This window comes from Triturus cristatus, chromosome 10 (assembly GCF_964204655.1).
Source record: "Triturus cristatus chromosome 10, aTriCri1.1, whole genome shotgun sequence".
NCBI classification, from domain to species: domain Eukaryota; kingdom Metazoa; phylum Chordata; class Amphibia; order Caudata; family Salamandridae; genus Triturus; species Triturus cristatus.
Genome location: NC_140593.1, coordinates 77,405,945 through 77,424,361, shown reverse-complemented (window position 1 = coordinate 77,424,361; position 18,417 = coordinate 77,405,945). Strand labels below are relative to the sequence as shown.

Below are 18,417 nucleotides of genomic sequence, written 5' to 3'. Positions count from 1 at the left end.
ACAGGTCAAACACAGAGGTAGTCACCTAGGTTGTGGTTGAGTCTGGACTCCCGCCTGATCTGGTCTGCTCCGAAGTCGAAGGCCTGCCCTCCCTCATTGTCATCATCCTCGATCCCGTCGACCACCCTGTGGAGAGAGAGGAAAAAAAGTCTCTTAATGTTTAGGTAAAAGCAGGTTCCACAACAGAATGCAAGGGAGAGGCCCCCCTGAATGGTCTCCAGAGGAAGGCTAGGTGCAACCAGAAGTCCATTAGAATGTAGAGAAATTGGAAATATTACTGATTGGTTAGGGCCTCTGAAAGCTGGGAATGCTGGGGTAGAATATGTCAACTGTTACGCAACTGGGCGAGCTGGACATGTGGCCAAGTGCACCCAGGTCTAGCACCTTTTCATTAGAACTCCCAATGGACCAGTCTGCCTCTGGCGACATTGCCTGCGAGTCGGCTCCGCAGTCCAAATACATACTTTTTAGGAGCATTGAAAGGACTATAAGACCGAGGACAGTGCGAGTGTTGAAATTGCCCTGGCTTTCACCAGACAAGCATGTTCATATCAGAAGTCTCAGCATCTTTGTTAGCACCTTCAATGTCAAGGCAGCTCCTTCTCTAAAATCTCTATCAATTCCCTGTGCTTCAGCTAAGACTCTTCCCTCCTCTTCTCATATGTTTCTAGGGCTCCTGAAAATTCGAAGGCTCACAAAGATGGATGCACTTTCTATTTTCTCTCTATTAAACACTGGAGCTTCATACCTTCAGTTTAGAGGGACTTTTAGAAAACTCTTAAAACCTCGGCTTATCACTGCCAACGTTCAAGAAACAACCTGGCTGGTTCTTGCATCCAGACACACCTGAGTGCAGTGCTTAATTTGATCTGGGGCTTTCCGGTGCTAAGCACCGGCACTTAATTTGTTTCCGGTGCTCGGCACCGGCCCCTAATTGTCAACACCCTACTTACAACAGTCCGCCACATGGTGGCGCTGCTTATCTAATTTAGAGATTAGCAGAACAACGGTTGTTTAGAAACACAATATACATTAAAATAGTGCTAATACCTGCCTTCCCAACCATTCCTTTAACTTTGGGTACCTGGAATAATCTGAACTGTCGCACTTACATGCGAGAGAGATGCTTAGTAGTTGTTCTGGCAGCGATAACAAGAGCAATGGGTGGTGCGAGCTGCAGTGGCCTCCTGATCAGAGCCCTGGCACTTAATATTTTACAAATTAGGCACTGCCTGAGTGTAACTATGTGCTATGTAGATGCGATACACAGGGCTTGAAATGGAAACATAGAAGTGCAGGTACTCTGTGCCATTGTACCTGCTTGTTTCTGAGAAGTGCTGGTACTCTCCAATTAAAAGTATTAAGTTTCCCTTGAGAAGTGCAGGTCCTGTACTCAAAATAAAAAAATGCCGGTACAGTAGTGGCCCATTTAAAGCGCTAGCGATACATAAATATTCAGTGGACTATCAACCACTCACTCTGTGGTTTATTAGTCACCCGTACCCATCTTAAGAGCACAAGGTGACAATGAAACGCTCTAGAACTAGCTCAAAACAATCCACTCCACCGAGAAGCTAAACTAATCCTGTTCCTGGTCCATGCAAAACACATCATAACATCTGTTACTGCTCAATTGTACCATCTTTCATGAGATCACCGCGTTGCCCCCGCAACAAGTTCAAAAATAGCTCTTAGTCTCCTACCAACAACACAAAAAATAAGCAAATAAACACAAAACTAAATGGAGGGGACAAATAATAAAATAAAAGCATAAACAAGTAAATGAACCAAAAAAAGAACAAATGCAAAGTATGTAAATTAAGACAAGGACAGAAACAAAGACAAGAAGAAAACAAGAAACAAATAAATTAGGGCCAGATGTACGAACCTTTTTTGCACTTGCAAAGGGGAGATCAGCCCGTTTGCGAATGCAAAAAAGGCTAATGGCATGTACAAACGCTATTTTGCGAGTCAGTGACTCGCAAAATAGCATTTGCGACTCTCGCTGTTAGGAAGGTGTGTCCCTTCCCAATAGTGTGTCACCATGCCATGTACTGTTTTGCAACCGCACTTGCAGTTTACCACCTACTTCAAGTAAGTGGTAAACCACTTGCAAACGGGAAGGGGTCCCTAGGGGACCCCTTCCCCTTTGTGAGTGTGTGAGAAAATATTTTTAAAGAGCAGACAGTCGTCCAAGGGACCACTGCCTGCCCATAAAAAATGAAACTGAAATGTTTCATTTTTCTTTTTTAAATGCATCCCATTTACCTTTAAGAAAACGGGCTGCATTTAAAAAAAAGAAACTGTTTTATTTAAAAAGCAGTCTCAGACATGGTGGTCTGCTGACCCCAGCTGGCCACCATCCCTGGGAGTGCTAGCCATTCTCAATGGTGTTGCAAATTGCGCTCGCCTCATGAATATTGATGAGGCATGCAATTTGCGACCCCATTGGGAATCGCTAACAGTGCCTGTGACACTGTTATACATTACATTTTATGAGTCGCGAATTGCGAGTCGCAAACTGATGCAGTTTGCGAGTCGCAAAACGTAAGGGTCGTACATCTGGCCCTTAGTTCCTTGCAAGACCAGACAACATGGCTGTGTACCTGGGGCTGAGGTCTGGAGGGCCAATGTTGGTCACCGTGGTGAGGTGTAGTCGAAGGTTTTTATCTCTCTTTCTGCCGTTGTACTGCGGATCATATTCTTGTCGGTTCCTTGTGGGGTTTGGGCTGCTGGACCTGATGGGTGACTTGAATGGGACCGTCCCCGAAGCGAGCTGCTTTAAGTTCCCCCCAAGGGAGCTGTTATTGCTTCCCCCCTTCTTGAACTTCGAAGTGCTTCTGGTACGGATCGTAGTAGGTGACCCCGGGTCGTCCTCGTCACCAGAGTCTTCCTCGTCCTCCACAATGGAGGAGAGCCTTTTGTTTATGCTTCCGTTCCCCCTGGTTTCCGTCTGGAAAAAAGAAAAGAACAGGTTCAAGTAACTTTGATTCAGATCAAGACCTTCCTCAGGCTCTGCACTTTCTACAAACAATGCTTTTGAGGGAATCCTGGGTACCTTTGCGTGCATTTCATATAATGCTGCAGCACCTATGGCAATTGCCAGGCATTCAAGTCTTCTAGGGAGACATTTCACAGCAACTCCAGAGCTAAAACCTCTGACGCCCTTCATGGGAACCATTTGGAGAAATTGCCAATGCGCTTACTGGACTTCAATCTATGGATCTCCTATGAACAGTCTTACCGCATCTGCCAGCCTCCCGGGCTCCAGATGAGTTTGGCTCATTGGTGTCGATCCTCAACAAAGTGAGAGGGAGGTCGGGCATTTTCACTACAGGCTCCCTAATTTTGGAACTTGCTACCAATGCCCATCAAAACAATGAACGTCTATTACTAGTTCCATGGGACCATAGACACATTTCTTTACCTCCAACAATATTTGTGAGGGTAGGTCTGGAACACTGTGGATGCAGTATCGCCCTACAAAAATACTGTCAGACAAATATTGACCACCATCATATCATGAAGGTGGGTATTTATAGGTAGGTATAGGTTTAATGCATGTGGGTAGCTTGATGATATATAACGCCAAGATATATGGAAGTAGAGTAAAGAATGCTAAATCTATACTTACTGGTATATAATTACCCCAAAAATATTTTGGTTGTCAATAATTTGGCCACAATATTTTTGTTGTATAATACATTTGTACTCAATATTTTGACATAGAAACATTTCAGAGTTCAAACTCTGTTATCTTCATTAGTGAGAAGCTCTGTCTTCAGGGCCAAGAACCCGCAATAGTACAAAAGTGACAACTAATACAAGATCACACAACACTGCTGATATGGGCCTTCTTGGTCCCCTTCTTGGGTAATATTGTAGCTGCTGAGATTCTAGGGCATCTGGGGATCATTGCCTACTTCTGCTGCTGGGCCACCCAACCTATAGCGCCTACTGGCTCAGTCAGGATTCTGGGTGTTAAGGACCCCAAGAGGCAGGTAGGGTCCACAGCTGTTGCCAGAAAGTGGCACCTGGACCTCAAGTTAGAGATCTCTTGAGGGAGGGAACCTCATGGCTGCTGCTTTTTCCAGAATGGATCACATCTCGCTCACAATTCCTTCGGCATATTTACTGTGTTTCTTTTTTAGCCAGAATCAAGTTAAGGACATTGGTGCACATCAGGTTTGCCCACAACATTAGAAAGACCACATTTTGTAGTATGTTCCTAACAAGCGTCTGAGATCTGTGGATGGAAGTTGACCATGTGTCCCATTTCAAAAGGGAATTGCGAAGTGGGAAAACTAACCAGGTGGGTGAGCCAGTGTTTCGCAATCAGTTACCTGTGCAACTGGGTATGACGTGTGCATCCTAATATCCTGATGTAGGACAAAAAAAGGAAAACATGTTTCAGTGTTTTTTTCTAAAACACATCTTAAAAACCTTCAAAGGCTGAATTGCATCTTATGTTCTGAAAATTAAGAAGTCAGAACCAAGAAAGTGACTTTTGCAGAAAGGTATATTTCAAGATTCAGACCAGGTTGCAAACTTCTGATTATCTCAATATTATTGTAGTTTATTTTTTTTCGCATGGGTTAAATTTAAGTCCCAAAGATAATTATTTCTAAAGTGGCACCGATAAAGAAGTGAAACCTCTGTGCCTGCTGGCTTTGAGTAAAAAGGTACTCGCTAGGAGAATGAGTATTTGGACTTTGAACCTGTATCATGACCTGATCCTAAAATAAAGAGCTATGTTAAGTCAATGTTCGTTTGTATTCATTCATGTCTAGCAAGAGGCAAATCTACTATTGAATCAAACATAAGATGAATTACTGAGGCGGCGGAAATGTCCTTTTACAAGTCTGTCCCAAACAAAAGAAAAATAACTGTCCTTTTGCAAGTCTGTCCCAAATAAAAACAAGCATTGGCATATCCAATAGGTCTCGCCTTTGGGACCTTATAAGTATTTAGTTATGCAGCACAATATCATTTTGTACAACAGCATCAACTGTTGCATGGCTAAACACTTATAAGGTCCCAAAGGCGAGACCTATTGGCTATGCCAATGCTTGTTTTTAATTGCGGTCTTTATCTTACTGTCTTGTTTCTATGCAATGTTAAATCTAAACAAAACAGTTCAATGCTGAATAAGATCTGTGGTGTATGTGTACAGGACTGGGTGGGTGACACCTCACTCTGCAATGTTTAATCTAAACAAAACAGTTCAATGCTGAATAAGATCTGTGGTGTATGTTTACAGGACTGGGTGGGTGACACCTCACTCTGCAATGTTTAATCTAAACAAAACAGTTCAATGCTGAATAAGATCTGTGGTGTATGTTTACAGGACTGGGTGGGTGACACCTCACTCTTTTTTCCCATAAACCCAGACCACACCCACACACTTCTACAACAGTAATCAAACTCCAGGAAATCTGCGAGTGAGCCACCCCCACACGCGATATGGCAATAGATATAAATTGTCATAATGCTATTTTTAGGAGTCGCAGTACACATTACACTGCAACAGTTAACATTCCCACAGTAATATATGCTTGTCGCTAGAATTCTATAATTAAATTACTTGCCAATTTAGATACTCCCTAAATCAAAACTAAGTTAATTGAATATGAAGTAATTGGAGCCCTCTATTACATTCCTCTGCAGCCTACATAAGTTGTGCGTTCAGAACTGCTTGCACGGGGCAAAAGTGAAAGCGTATCACTTGCGGGAGCGAGCAGCACCAGGAGAGATAATTGCTACCATATGGCGCCGCTTGCTCCCGCAAGTGAATCACCACACGTGCACGTGTAGCCATTAAAGGCAATGGAACGTGTGCACGTTTTTGGCTGAAAATCCAAAGCGATCGCCAAAGGTCTTTTTGCCTACGCAGTGCATGCGTGCTGCGTATGCGAGACCTAAAAAAATGGAAAGGAAATATGTTTTTGTGCAGCTGCCGGGTATACTACAGTAAACGGTGAAAATGTGCTGGAATATGTGGTCAACTACACGCGGGGGTTTTGTGCACAACTTTTATTACATGAGCGAGGTCTCATATGGACCCCATCACCGACCCAGCCCTGGTTTAAGGAGTTTACGACCCTTTTCACGAGTACAGCCAGCAATTGCTTTCATTCCCTTGCACATTTTCATAATTTTCTTATGAGTAATAGTTGTGTAGTTTTCTCGGCAGCTAATTAAAAAAACATTTTCCTTACTATTCCTTACTATTTTCAAACTGAAAGGACGATAGTGATTTTTGTTTTCTCAACACCCCACCAGAAAGAGAGTTCGAATTATTAGGGAGTCCACATCACTCCAGGTCATTACACCATCTCCAGTTCTAAAGCTTTCACCTTCCCATCACTGATTCAGGTGTGTTAATCTAAGTATTTAATGGAAGCAAAAGAGGACTACGTCACCCAGAATGTATTAGGCTCACTTTGCAACTTCTCAGATACCTAGGGGGCAGATTTACAACCCCCCTGCGACACCAGTACGTCACTTTTTGGAGGCACATTTCACTTCTCCATATTTACAAGGAGAGGAAAAGCCACCCTGCATGACTTTTCCTCTCCTTGTAAATATGGCCCCTTCACACGCAGCACTTTGCGTGGAAGGGGCGTTCCATGGGTGTTGCTGTGGGTGTTCCCACGCAACACCCATGGAACGAGATACATTTCCAGATTTACGAGCAATCGTAAATCTGAAAATGTGTGTCAATGCTACGCCTCCCCAGGGGAGGCGTAGCGAGGCGCAACGAGGAGAAATGTTTTCATTTCTCCTCGTTTTTTCCTCTTTCAAAGCGTGCTGCATTCTACAGCACGCATTGAAAGAGGAAAATGCCTGTAGTGATTGATTTTGTCCAGGAAGGTGCCCCTACCTGCGCTGGCGCATGGCTGCATTTTGTGCGCCACCGCAGGGGAGAGCAGAGGAATGCGACATATTCTTGTAAATATGTCGCATTCCTGTGCTTCGGAAGTGCCGCAGCGTGGCGCAGCTTAAGGGCTTGCTGTGCCGCTCTATACTTCCTTGTAGATTGGCCCCCTAGATTGGAACTTGAAGCACAGTATCGTAGCAAGGATGAAATGAGACAGGGTGCAAGCAAGCACAATGACCCCTTTTACTGCTGTTGGGGTAGTAAATACAGCAATTATCAGGGTTCAATGGGCCCCGGTGCCACTGCACCTGCTCCACCAATGATAGCAACGCTCCTGTTGATGTAGTGCATCACTCTACTGTGAAAGCTGGATGCTCACTGAACATATAGCTGATGTTTTCACAAATCTAAAGGCTGCAGAGTTTCTCAATGGCGAAAGGAGGGACAAAGAAACGCATTGGGTTTGCTTTCGAACTGGGCAAATGTACTTTTGCTGTGGACGACGCCCACAAGAGCTTTTGGACTTTTAACAACTTTACTTTGTGGTGAATGTTTTGAAGGAGAATGTCCAACAAAAACATTTTACATTTTTCAGAATTTTCTTGATCCAGAGAGGTTTGGTACGGGTCTTCCTCACAACACCTACTTTAACCAGCCTTTTTTAACTGCAATTTTTAAAGTTTGGCACCTTTATGAAGTTCTCATGGCGTGCAATTTAAAAAATACAAAACCCCACCGAAGTGGCTGTAAGGGGGCTGAGGGGTGTTGACAGCTGCTTGGCACCATTTTGATAACCATTGATGTCTCTACTTGCTTGAGTTGAGGCTAATGAAATGAAGACTCACTGCCACGCCCGACACACCCATCCCCCAACCCCACCCCCAGCCCGGGTCTAACTGACATCCTTTCACCTTTTCGGGATGGAGTGACGCCTCTCAACGTTTCCTTCTTCCCGGATGGTGCTCGTTGTTGGCCCTTCCCTTGTATAAGATGGAGGCAGAGCTGTCATTACCTGTTTCCTACCCTTCCCAAAGGAGAGAAAGGGTTAGTCCGCCATCTTTATTATTTACTCTGCTGTTTTATATATGTCCTTACTATGGCATATGAGTCATGCTCTAGAGTGTTTGCAGATAATTTAAACAACTGTGAAGATGACAACACAATGTAGGAAACATACTTTTGGCAGAGTGAGTGTGCACCAAGTGCTTGCTGTGGAGCGGAATGCAGAGGGAATGCTCCCTCCATGACCCCAAATGACGAACGCACTCCAAAATTCATAAATGACTCTTAATGCCACTCCCAAATGTAAACAAGCATTGGCATAGCCAATAGGCCTCGCCTTTGGGACCTTATAAGTGTTTAGCCATGCAACAGTTGCATAACTAAATACTTATAAGGTCCCAAAAGCGAGACCTATTGGCTATGCTAATGCTTAATATTGGTATGTATTTGAAACGTGCACACACTTTATTTCCTTTTAAAGCATGACTGCTGATGCGGCTGTGCATGGCGCCATCCTGCCGGGTGCGCTTGGGGTCCTTCGATATGTGGCCAGCGGCTAAGCCCTTAGAAGCAAGAGGGTGAGCGCCAGATAAGTGGAGCAGGTGGAAACAGCGAGGTGCCGAGCAACTAAAAGAAACAAGCGTGAGCACAAAGTGGATGCGAGTGGTGCGTACGCGTGCAGATCGGGCAGCTGAGCGTGGACGCTCGCGGGAATACAAGCACTAGGCCACCAGGCAGCACTTAGAAAACCTGCTTACTAAAGGTCTCGCCTGAGCTAGCGCATGCGCTAGCGCTCAGGGGAGACCTAAAAAGGACTTTTGTCAAACCTCTCCCAAATCCTAAAATGACTACAAGTATTCTAATTTCCAATGTGTCTTTCAAACCCCCTCATGACTTTATGCCCCATTCCAAAACCACAACTGACCCACAATTTTCCTTCTAAATTACCATAGACCTTTCCATGTCCCCTTTGAAATCTCTGAATGATCCCGAATGTTGCTTTCAAATGTCCAGCAAGTGTGGCATCCCTAACACCCTTTCCAAATTCCCATATGACTTTAGAATTACTATGTGGTTCCTGGCCTTCAGAAGGGAGGGAGAGAAAGGGTGTTAATAATTAATAGCTTCTGAAGCAAGCTTGCCCTTCCTATTAATGACTAGGGTGGGCGGAGTATTCTGTTCCATCTGCGGAATCGGCACAATTTGTCGACTCTGCATTGCTCTTGTAATCTGGCCTTTCAGACAAAATCCGCCAATCGCTGCACAGCTGAATCTTTTCTTGTACAAGGCTCCAGAACGGTAAAGTGGCGAGCACGAGCGTCCCCTTGAGAGATTTCAAGTCTCTACGAGGACATCCTGTGAGATTTTTCTAATGAAGGCAGTCGCGAGCATTCACAGTCAGAAGGCTGCCACCCGCATAAGAAATCTACTCGAGCGGCAGCAAAATCAACTCGAGTAGCCGCGCCATCTGGTGCACCGCGTGGTACCATTCGCGCTGATTTTTCAACACAGAACTCGCTACCGGTGCAAAATCACAGTGAAAGCAGCTCAACGTGCCTATTCCGGCCTGTTGGCAAATCTTACATAGTTTTTATGCAAGTCAAATTTCACAAGTTCCACACACACTTTTTAACAGTGAGCGAGCGCGCAGAGCCACCCCTATAGATCGCACCGGACGCTGAAGCTGCCATGTTTTCACTTTTCCTGAAAGATATTTTTTAACTTAGAAACAGGTGGTCATGCTATGTGGGGCTGCTGAGGATATTTTTGACCTGGGCCTCATAAAAACATCTGCTATGTCGGAATGATTTGCGAGGGTCCCTTCCAATTTCCCAAATGACTTATGATACCTCTTTCCTAATGACTAATAAAACTGCTTCCTTAAAAGCTCGACCGACTCCAAAAGTTTCTTTCAAATTCAGACACTTCTGCCTGAAAGTCTCCCCAACCTTACAATGGCTTCCGAAGACCTTTTAAAATTCAAAATTCTGAAGTGCCATTCTAAATTTACATATAGCCCCAATGCCTTCTCAAGTTCTCAAATAAGCTTCAAGATGGTGGCACATTTTCAATTTAAAAAGCATCTCAAGGCCCCTTCAAAACCCCTTTCACAAACGAGCATCTCCCCAGGACTCATGCGACCCCGATGGCCAGTCTGCTCTGCTGCATGTTCCCCTGGTGGTGAGTGGGCTTGCAGCCATGCCTTTGGGCTCAGGGCTTAATGAGGCTTAAAGTCTAGAAGCGAGAGGTGCAGACGTTCTGTGAACACATTACGAGAGCTGGGACCTGTGTCAGAGCTGACAGTCCAAAGGTATATTTGATGGGCTAAAGTAACTAATGTAGGACAGCGACTAACGCTGCAGAAGTCTCTGCTAACCTGCAGACCCCAAGTGTCAATGCAAGTAGGGCTGACGTAGGTTTTCATCCTTCCAAATCTGATGAAATGATGGGCTTTCAGTTAGGACGTGCTAATACCTGTTATGTGAGCATTATCCCATCCCAGTCAACGGTGCACACTATGTAAATAAGAACAAAACTGTATTGTCTCCATAATTCAGGTTATGTTAGATTAAACTCATTTACGTAGCGCTCTTCGACAGAATAGTGTCTCTAGACACCTTATTATCAAATGTACGTTTCCAGACCTTGCGAAGTTGAACATGCTTTTTATTGAAAATAATAATTTGTGCTGTGCATCTCCCAAGCAGTGCTTAGGTTTTCAGTCGGTTGAATTATTCAGATCGACAATTATATTCAGCTACAATGTTCATCCTTGAATAACCGCGACTCATTCTTGGTTCATTTTATGCTATGAAGCCAGTGCTCATCTGGAAACCGACCAGGTATAACCGACCAGGATCCTGCATCCTTCCGAGAGCTGACAGAAGGGCGGTCCCTCCAATACCACCACAGACAGTGAGCTGACAGAGGAGCGGTCCCTTAAATCACACCAAGGGCAGTCCCTCCAATCACACCACAGACAGTGAGCTGACAGAGGGGCAGTCCCTCCAATCACACCACAGACAGGACCAGGATCCTGCCTCAGTTGGAGGTCCCTCCAATCACACCACAGACAGGACCAGGATCCTGCTTCCTTCGGATAGCTGACAGAAGGGCGGTCCCTTCAATCACACCACAGACAGGACCAGGATCCTGCCTCCTTTGGAGGTCCCTCCAATCACACCACAGACAGGACCAGGATCCTGCATCCTTCGGAGAGCTGACAGAAGGGCGGTCCCTCCAATCACACCACAGACAGGACCAGGATCCTGCCTCCTTTGGAGGTCCCTCCAATCACACCACAGACAGGACCAGGATCCTGCATCCTTCGGAGAGCTGACAGAAGGGCGGTCCCTCCAATCACACCACAGACAGGACCAGGATCCTGCATCCTTCGTAGAGCTGACAGAAGGGCGGTCCCTCCAATCACACCACAGACAGGACCAGGATCCTGCATCCTTCGGAGAGCTGACAGAGGGGCGGTCGCTCCAATCACACCACAGACAAGAACAGGATCCTGCATCCTTCGGAGAGCTGACAGAGGGGCGGTCCCTCCAATTACACCACAGACAGGACCAGGATCCTGCATCCTTCGGAGAGCTGACAGAAGGGCAGTCCCTCCAATCACACCACAGACAGGACCAGGATCCTGCATCCTTTGGGCAGCGAACAGAAGGGCGGTCCCTCCAATTACACCACAGACAGGACCAGGATCCTGCATCCTTCGGAGAGCTGACAGAAGGGCAGTCCCTCCAATCACACCACAGACAGGACCAGGATCCTGCATCCTTTGGGCAGCGAACAGAAGGGCAGTCCCTCCAATCACACCAGAGACAGGACCAGGATCCTGCATCCTTTGGACGGCTGACAGAAGGGCAGTCCCTCCAATCACACCACAGACAGGACCAGGATCCTGCATCCTTTGGAGGGCTGACAGAGGGGCGGTCCCTCCAATCACACCATAGACAAGAACAGGATCCTGCATCCTTCGGAGAGCTGACAGAAGAGTGGTCTGTCCAATCACACCACAGACAGGACCAGGATCCTGCATCCTTCGGAGAGCTGACAGAAGGGCGGTCCCTCCAATACCACCACAGACAGTGAGCTGACAGAGGAGCGGTCCCTTAAATCACACCAAGGGCAGTCCCTCCAATCACACCACAGACAGTGAGCTGACAGAGGGGCAGTCCCTCCAATCACACCACAGACAGGACCAGGATCCTGCATCCTTTGGAGGGCTGACAAAAGGGTGGTCCCTCCAATCACATCACAGACAGGACCAGGATCCTGCATCCTTTGGAGGGCTGTCAGAAGGGCGGTCCCTCCAATCACACCACAGACAGGACCAGGATCCTGCATCCTTCGGAGGGCTGACAGAAGAGCGGTCCCTCCAGTCACACCACAGACAGGACCAGGATCCTGCATCCTTTGGACAGCTGACAGAAGGGTGGTCCCTCCAATCACACCACAGACAGGACCAGGATCCTGCATCATTCGGAGGGCTGACAGAGGGGCAGTCCCTCCAATCACACCACAGACAGGACCAGGATCCTGCATCCTTTGGAGGGCTGACAGAGGGGCGGTCCCTCCAATCACACCACAGACAGGACCAGGATCCTGCATCCTTCGGAGGGCTGACAGAGGGGCTGTCCCTCCAATCACACCACAGAGAGGACCAGGATCCTGCATCCTTCGGAGGGCTGACAGAGGGGCGGTCCCTCCAATCACACCACAGACAGGACCAGGATCCTGCATCAATTGGAGATCTGACAGAAGGGCAGTCCCTCCAATCACACCACAGACAGGACCAGGATTCTGCATCATGCGGAGAGCTGACAGAAGGGCAGTCCCTCCAATCACACCACAGACAGGACCAGGATCCTGCATCCTTTGGAGGGCTAACAGAGGGGCTGTCCCTCCAATCACACCACAGAGAGGACCAGGATCCTGCATCCTTCGGAGGGCTGACAGAGGGGCGGTCCCTCCAATCACACCACAGAGAGGACCAGGATCCTGCATCCTTCGGAGGGCTGACAGAGGGGCGGTCCCTCCAATCACACCACAGACAGGACCAGGATCCTGCATCCTTTGGAGGGCTAACAGAGGGGCTGTCCCTCCAATCACACCACAGAGAGGACCAGGATCCTGCATCCTTCGGAGGGCTGACAGAGGGGCAGTCCCGCCAATCACACCACAGACAGGACCAGGATCCTGCTGACAGAGGGGCAGTCCCTCCAATCACACCACAGACAGGACCAGGATCCTGCATCCTCCGGAGGGCTGACAGAAGGGTGGTCCCTCCAATCACACCACAGACATGACCAGGATCCTGCATCTTTCGGAGGGTGACAGAAGGGTGGTCCCTCCAATCACACCACAGACATGACCAGGATCCTGCATCTTTCGGAGGGCTGACAGAAGGGTGGTCCCTCCAATCACACCACAGACAGGACCTGGATCCTGCATCATTCGGAGGGCTGACAGAAGGGCAATCCCTCCAATCACACCACAGACAGGACCAGGATCCTGCATCCTTTGGACGGCTGGCAGAAGGGCGGTCCCTCCAATCACACCACAGACAGGACCAGGATCCTGCATCCTTCGGAGAGCTGACAGAAGGGCGGTCCCTCCAATCACACCACAGACAGGACCAGGATCATGCATCCTTCGGAGGGCTGACAGAGGGGCAGTCCCTCCAATCACACCACAGACAGGACCAGGATCCTGCATCCTTCGGAGGGCTGACAGAGGGGCGGTCCCTCCAATCACACCACAGACAGGACCAGGATCCTGCATCCTTCGGAGGGCAGACAGAGGGGCGGTCCCTCCAATCACACCACAGACAGGACCAGGATCCTGCATCCTTCGGAGGGCTGACAGAGGGGCGGTCCTTCAAATCACACCACAGACAGGACCAGGATCCTGCATCCTTCGGAGGGCTGACAGAGGGGCGATCCCTCCAATCACACCACAGACAGGACCAGGATCCTGCATCCTTCGGAGGGCTGACAGAGGGGCGGTCCCTCCAATCACACCACAGACAGGACCAGGATCCTGCATCCTTCGGAGGGCTGACAGAGGGGCGGTCCATCCAATCACACCACAGACAGGACCAGGATCCTGCATCCTTCGGAGGGCTGACAGAGGGGCGGTCCCTCCAATCACACCACAGACAGGACCAGGATCCTGCATCCTTCGGAGGGCTGACAGAGGGTCGGTCCCTCCAATCACACCACAGACAGGACCAGGATCCTGCCTCATTCGGAGAGCTGACAGAAGGGCGGTCCCTCCAATCACACCACAGACAGGACCAGGATCCTGCATCCTTTGGGAAGCTGACAGAGGGGCAGTCCCTTCAATCACATCACAGACAGGACCAGGATCCTGCATCATGCGGAGAGCTGACTGAAGGGCGGTCCCTCCAATCACACCACTGACAGGACCAGGATCCTGCATCATTCGGAGAGCTGACAGAAGGGCGGTCCCTCCAATCACACCTCAGGCAGGACCAGGATCCTGCCTCCTTTCGGAGGGCTGACAGAAGGGCGGTCCCTCCAATCACACCACAGACAGGACCAGGATCCTGCATCCTTCGGGGGGCTGACAGAAGGGCGGTCCCTCCAATCACACCACAGACAGGACCAGGATCCTGCATCCTTTGGAGGGCTGACAGAAGGTCAGTCCCTCCAATCACACCAGAGACAGGACCAGGATCCTGCATCCTTCAGAGAGCTGACAGAAGGGCGGTCCCTCCAATCACACCACAGACAGGACCAGGATCCTGCATCCTTCAGAGAGCTGACAGAAGGTCAGTCCCTCCAATCACACCACAGACAGGACAGAAGCACACATGTCAAAGGTGAACATCAGGTCTTGGAGAGACCCTCGTAAATATTCGGCACATCACATGACGCTGGCGTTCAGAGGCACTGGCCTTGGACTGACCCTCACACAAATGTCAGACACACCACATGATGCTGGAGTTCAGAGGCACTGGCCTTGTAGAGACCCTCGCACATGTCAGGCACACCACATGATGCTGGCGTTCAGAGGCACTGGCCTTGGATAGACCCTCGCATGTCAGGCACACCATATTATGCTGGGGTTCAGAGGCACTGGCCTTGTAAAGACCCTTGCACATGTCAGGCACACCACATGACTCTGGCGTTAAGAAGCACTGGCTTTGTACAGACCCTCGCACATGTCAGGCACACCACATGACATTGCCGTTCAGAGGCACTGACCTTGGAGAGACCCTAACACTTGTCAGACACACCACATGACGCTGGCGTTCAGAGGCACTGACCTTGGAGAGACGCTCACACATGTCAGACACACCACATGACGCTGGCATTCAGAGGCACTGGCCTTGTGGAGACCCTTGCACATGTCAGGCACACCACACGACGCTGGCGCTCGGAGGCACTGGCCTTGTGGAGACCCTTGCACATGTCAGGCACACCACACGACGCTGGTGCTCGGAGGCACTGGCGTTGGAGAGACCCTCGCACATGTCAGGCACACCACACGACGCTGGCACTCGGAGGCACTGGCGTTGGAGAGACCCTCACACATGTCAGGCACACCACACGATGCTGCGCTCGGAGGCACTGGCCTTTATGTACTCCTTTGTGCAGTCAGCATCTGATCCATGGGGGGGGGGGGGGGGGGGGTTGGCGGCGGTAGCTGCAGTCTGAAAATCTAGCACTGTGTTTTTTTTAGCAAAGTAGAATTTAATTGACTCTCTAATTAGTGTCCCTTTACACAGAGAATGAATCAAGTTGAATTTTCTGCATAATTAGATTACCCTTCTTTAAGAATAGAGAAATAGAGGAATATCATATTGCAAGTGTTAGAAGCCAGATGCCCAATTGTGCACTGAAAGCGAAAACGACAAATTGTGTGCATGTGCATATGTATGTGGCAACTCCATAGTGCAAACCTATCAAAAGACAGCAGAGCGCTGTACAAGGTCAAAGACGAGCATAAAGTCAGACGAGCATAAAGTAAACTAGTGATAGCAGAGGACGCTGGGTTGTGATTAGTGTTCTTCATCTTCATCTTCAGCTGGGCCCTAAGTTGGAACAGCACTGGGGTGGTCATGATGGATACGGGGATGCTGTTCCAGATTCTGAGTGCATGGGTGGAAAAGGCCGGCTGCCTTGTGCCCTTTTCCTTAGTCTGCAGTCTGGTGGGGTCCTGCCGTGGGGTGCGCTGATCACCACCAGAGACAGAGATCCCGACTGCGAGATAAGCAAGGGTGCTGATCACCGTGGTTTCGTAAATGATGTAGCTGGGTTTGAAGATGGTGTTAGCACTGATGTGATCATAGTTCTTCAGGCCCTGGATGAGACGTGCTGTGGTGTGTCGGATTTTATTAATCCCTTGCCTGCTCATGACGGAACCAATCCGTCATGAGCCACGAGCGCCGTGTGCTCATGACGGAGTGGTTCCATCATGCTGCGGCCGTTGGCGGCCGCTCCACCCACACGGCGCTAATTCCCCGCCTGTGCGGGTGATTAGCGCAGTGGGCGGAGACGTGACGGAACCACTCCGTCATTAGCACAGCTCACCCGTGGCTCGTGACGGAGTGGTTCCGTCACGAGCACAGCGGACCCGCAACTGCCCCAAACCCCCCCAGCGCCGCGGCAGAATTCCTGCCACGGCGAAGGGGTTAAGAGGTACCAGTGTGGAGTCTGGAAGGACATAGAGTAGGGTGTTACTACAAATCTGTATGTAAGGGTGCTAAAACAGCAGCTCAGAGGTTACTTTCTCGAAGAGAACTGGTACTAAGCCCTCCTTGTTTTTTGGCACAAATTGGAAAAGATCTTGAATTGTGCCTTAGTTTTAAAGTATGAACTCCAATGTTCGTGACAGAATTCACTCTTAAATCCGCTCCACGTCTTTAGATTTCTGAAAAATTGCCCCTTCAAATTCGGAATTCCCCACATCTTTCTCATCAACTCAACAGGCATAAGATCTTTCTTTCTCTATTTTAATGCCAGTAGGCTCAAGCCAAAGGCTTAGTTACACACCCACATTCACCTTCCGCCACAATATACCACTTTAAGAGCTTAAATGCCTTATTGTCATTTACAGAATCAGGATTGTCAGAACCCCATTCTGGCCAAGAGGTGAGCTGGAGTTACTGGGCCCATCTGTTGGAGTTGAGACCTTTTACCACTGATGTCCTGGGCCCAGCCTGCTATGGCTCCTGAGCAACAGGGCCAAGCATTTCAGCATTGTTTCAGCAGTACTTCAGCATATGACTCTCGGTAGCCAGTGTTGTGCAGGCCAAGGCTTCTTGGGGAGTCGGGAGGGGGGAGGGTGGTGGGAGTGTGAAGACAGGAGAACACAGGATCACAACTCAAAATACTTTCAACAGCAGCAATAAATGACAGTCCAGTTAAATACTGTCTTTTATGACAAACGTAGTATTTTTATAGGAACAGAAAGTGAAGTACGGCATACCAAACAATGTACACAGCCCCTCGAGGTCAGGGTTCTAGAGTTTAATGGCCGTTCCCTGAGCCCCACTTCCCTATCACTAGCGGTAGTGATTATTTCCCATTCTATAGATGACATTCAGGTTAGGCCGCACTAGTAGTTGGAGTCTCAAGAGTGCCGCTCCGTCTCCATTAGAAAAGTAAAAAATGTTCAAGCGTTAAAGAGCTATATGGCAGATAAGTTCCGCTGGGACCTCCTGCCCCATAGTTCAGTCTTACCCGCATCAGCGGGGATTGTCTGACCGAAGTGTCTGACAGTGTATCTCTCTCGCGGGCGCAGCGCTGCAGTGGCTGGCTCAGGTGAGTATGACATACATGGCTCTACAAGGGCTGTGGGTGGGTGTCCTTGGCACTCCTCCAATGAAATGTTAAGCTTCCTCTGGTCTTCCCCTCAGTCGGGGATGGGCCCGCACGAGTCACCGCAGGTGCCTCTGCTCACGATGTTGGTACCCACCAGGCTGTGCTCCTTGTCTCCCTCCAGCGGAACCCTCTTACACCCACACCTGTTCTTCACACGGGTGATGGACCGTCGGGAACAGCAGAATGTTCCTCTTCATGAAGGCATATGGGGTTGCCAACTCACACCGCACACGGGTACCAACCAGATTGGTGGAGCGGACATCCTGGCTCAGTTCACAGCAGTCCTCTTCTGGCATACAAGGGTTGCAGACTTAAATCTGCACATGGGCAACGACCTGATCGGTGCAGCGAAGATCAAGACTTAGTTCACAGCGGGTCTTCTCTGGCATATGAGGGTCACCAACTTCATCCTGCATACAGGCAATGACCCAATCGGTGCTGCAGCCATCTCCTCACACCTCACCACAGGGATCCACTCACCAGGATCCTCCACTGGACCTTGCTCCCTCCAGCTCTTCTCTTCCTGACAAGGCTCACTGGTCTGGGCAAGCAGGTAGACACTGGTTCTCAGGCACCCGGGGCAAATGGCCTTCAGTGTCCCTGGGTAAAGTCCCCTCACCCAGCTGGGAGCCTGGCAGGAGTCTCACAGACCTTCCCTTCTCCACACAA

At 49.0% G+C, this 18,417-nt stretch overlaps 1 protein-coding gene across 3 annotated transcripts in view; it reads right to left on the bottom strand.

The window, feature by feature from the left end:
- KCNH8 (potassium voltage-gated channel subfamily H member 8) overlaps nucleotides 1–18,417 on the bottom strand; it is a 953,382-nt gene that overhangs the window by 71,002 nt on the left and 863,963 nt on the right. For all 3 annotated transcript variants that reach the window (XM_085630453.1, XM_085630455.1, XM_085630454.1), the window contains 2 exons: nucleotides 2,607–2,953; nucleotides 26–126 (listed from right to left, as the gene is read on the bottom strand). In XM_085630453.1, the coding sequence (XP_085486579.1) occupies nucleotides 26–126; nucleotides 2,607–2,953 (448 nt within the window). The remainder of the gene's footprint in view (nucleotides 1–25; nucleotides 127–2,606; nucleotides 2,954–18,417) is intronic.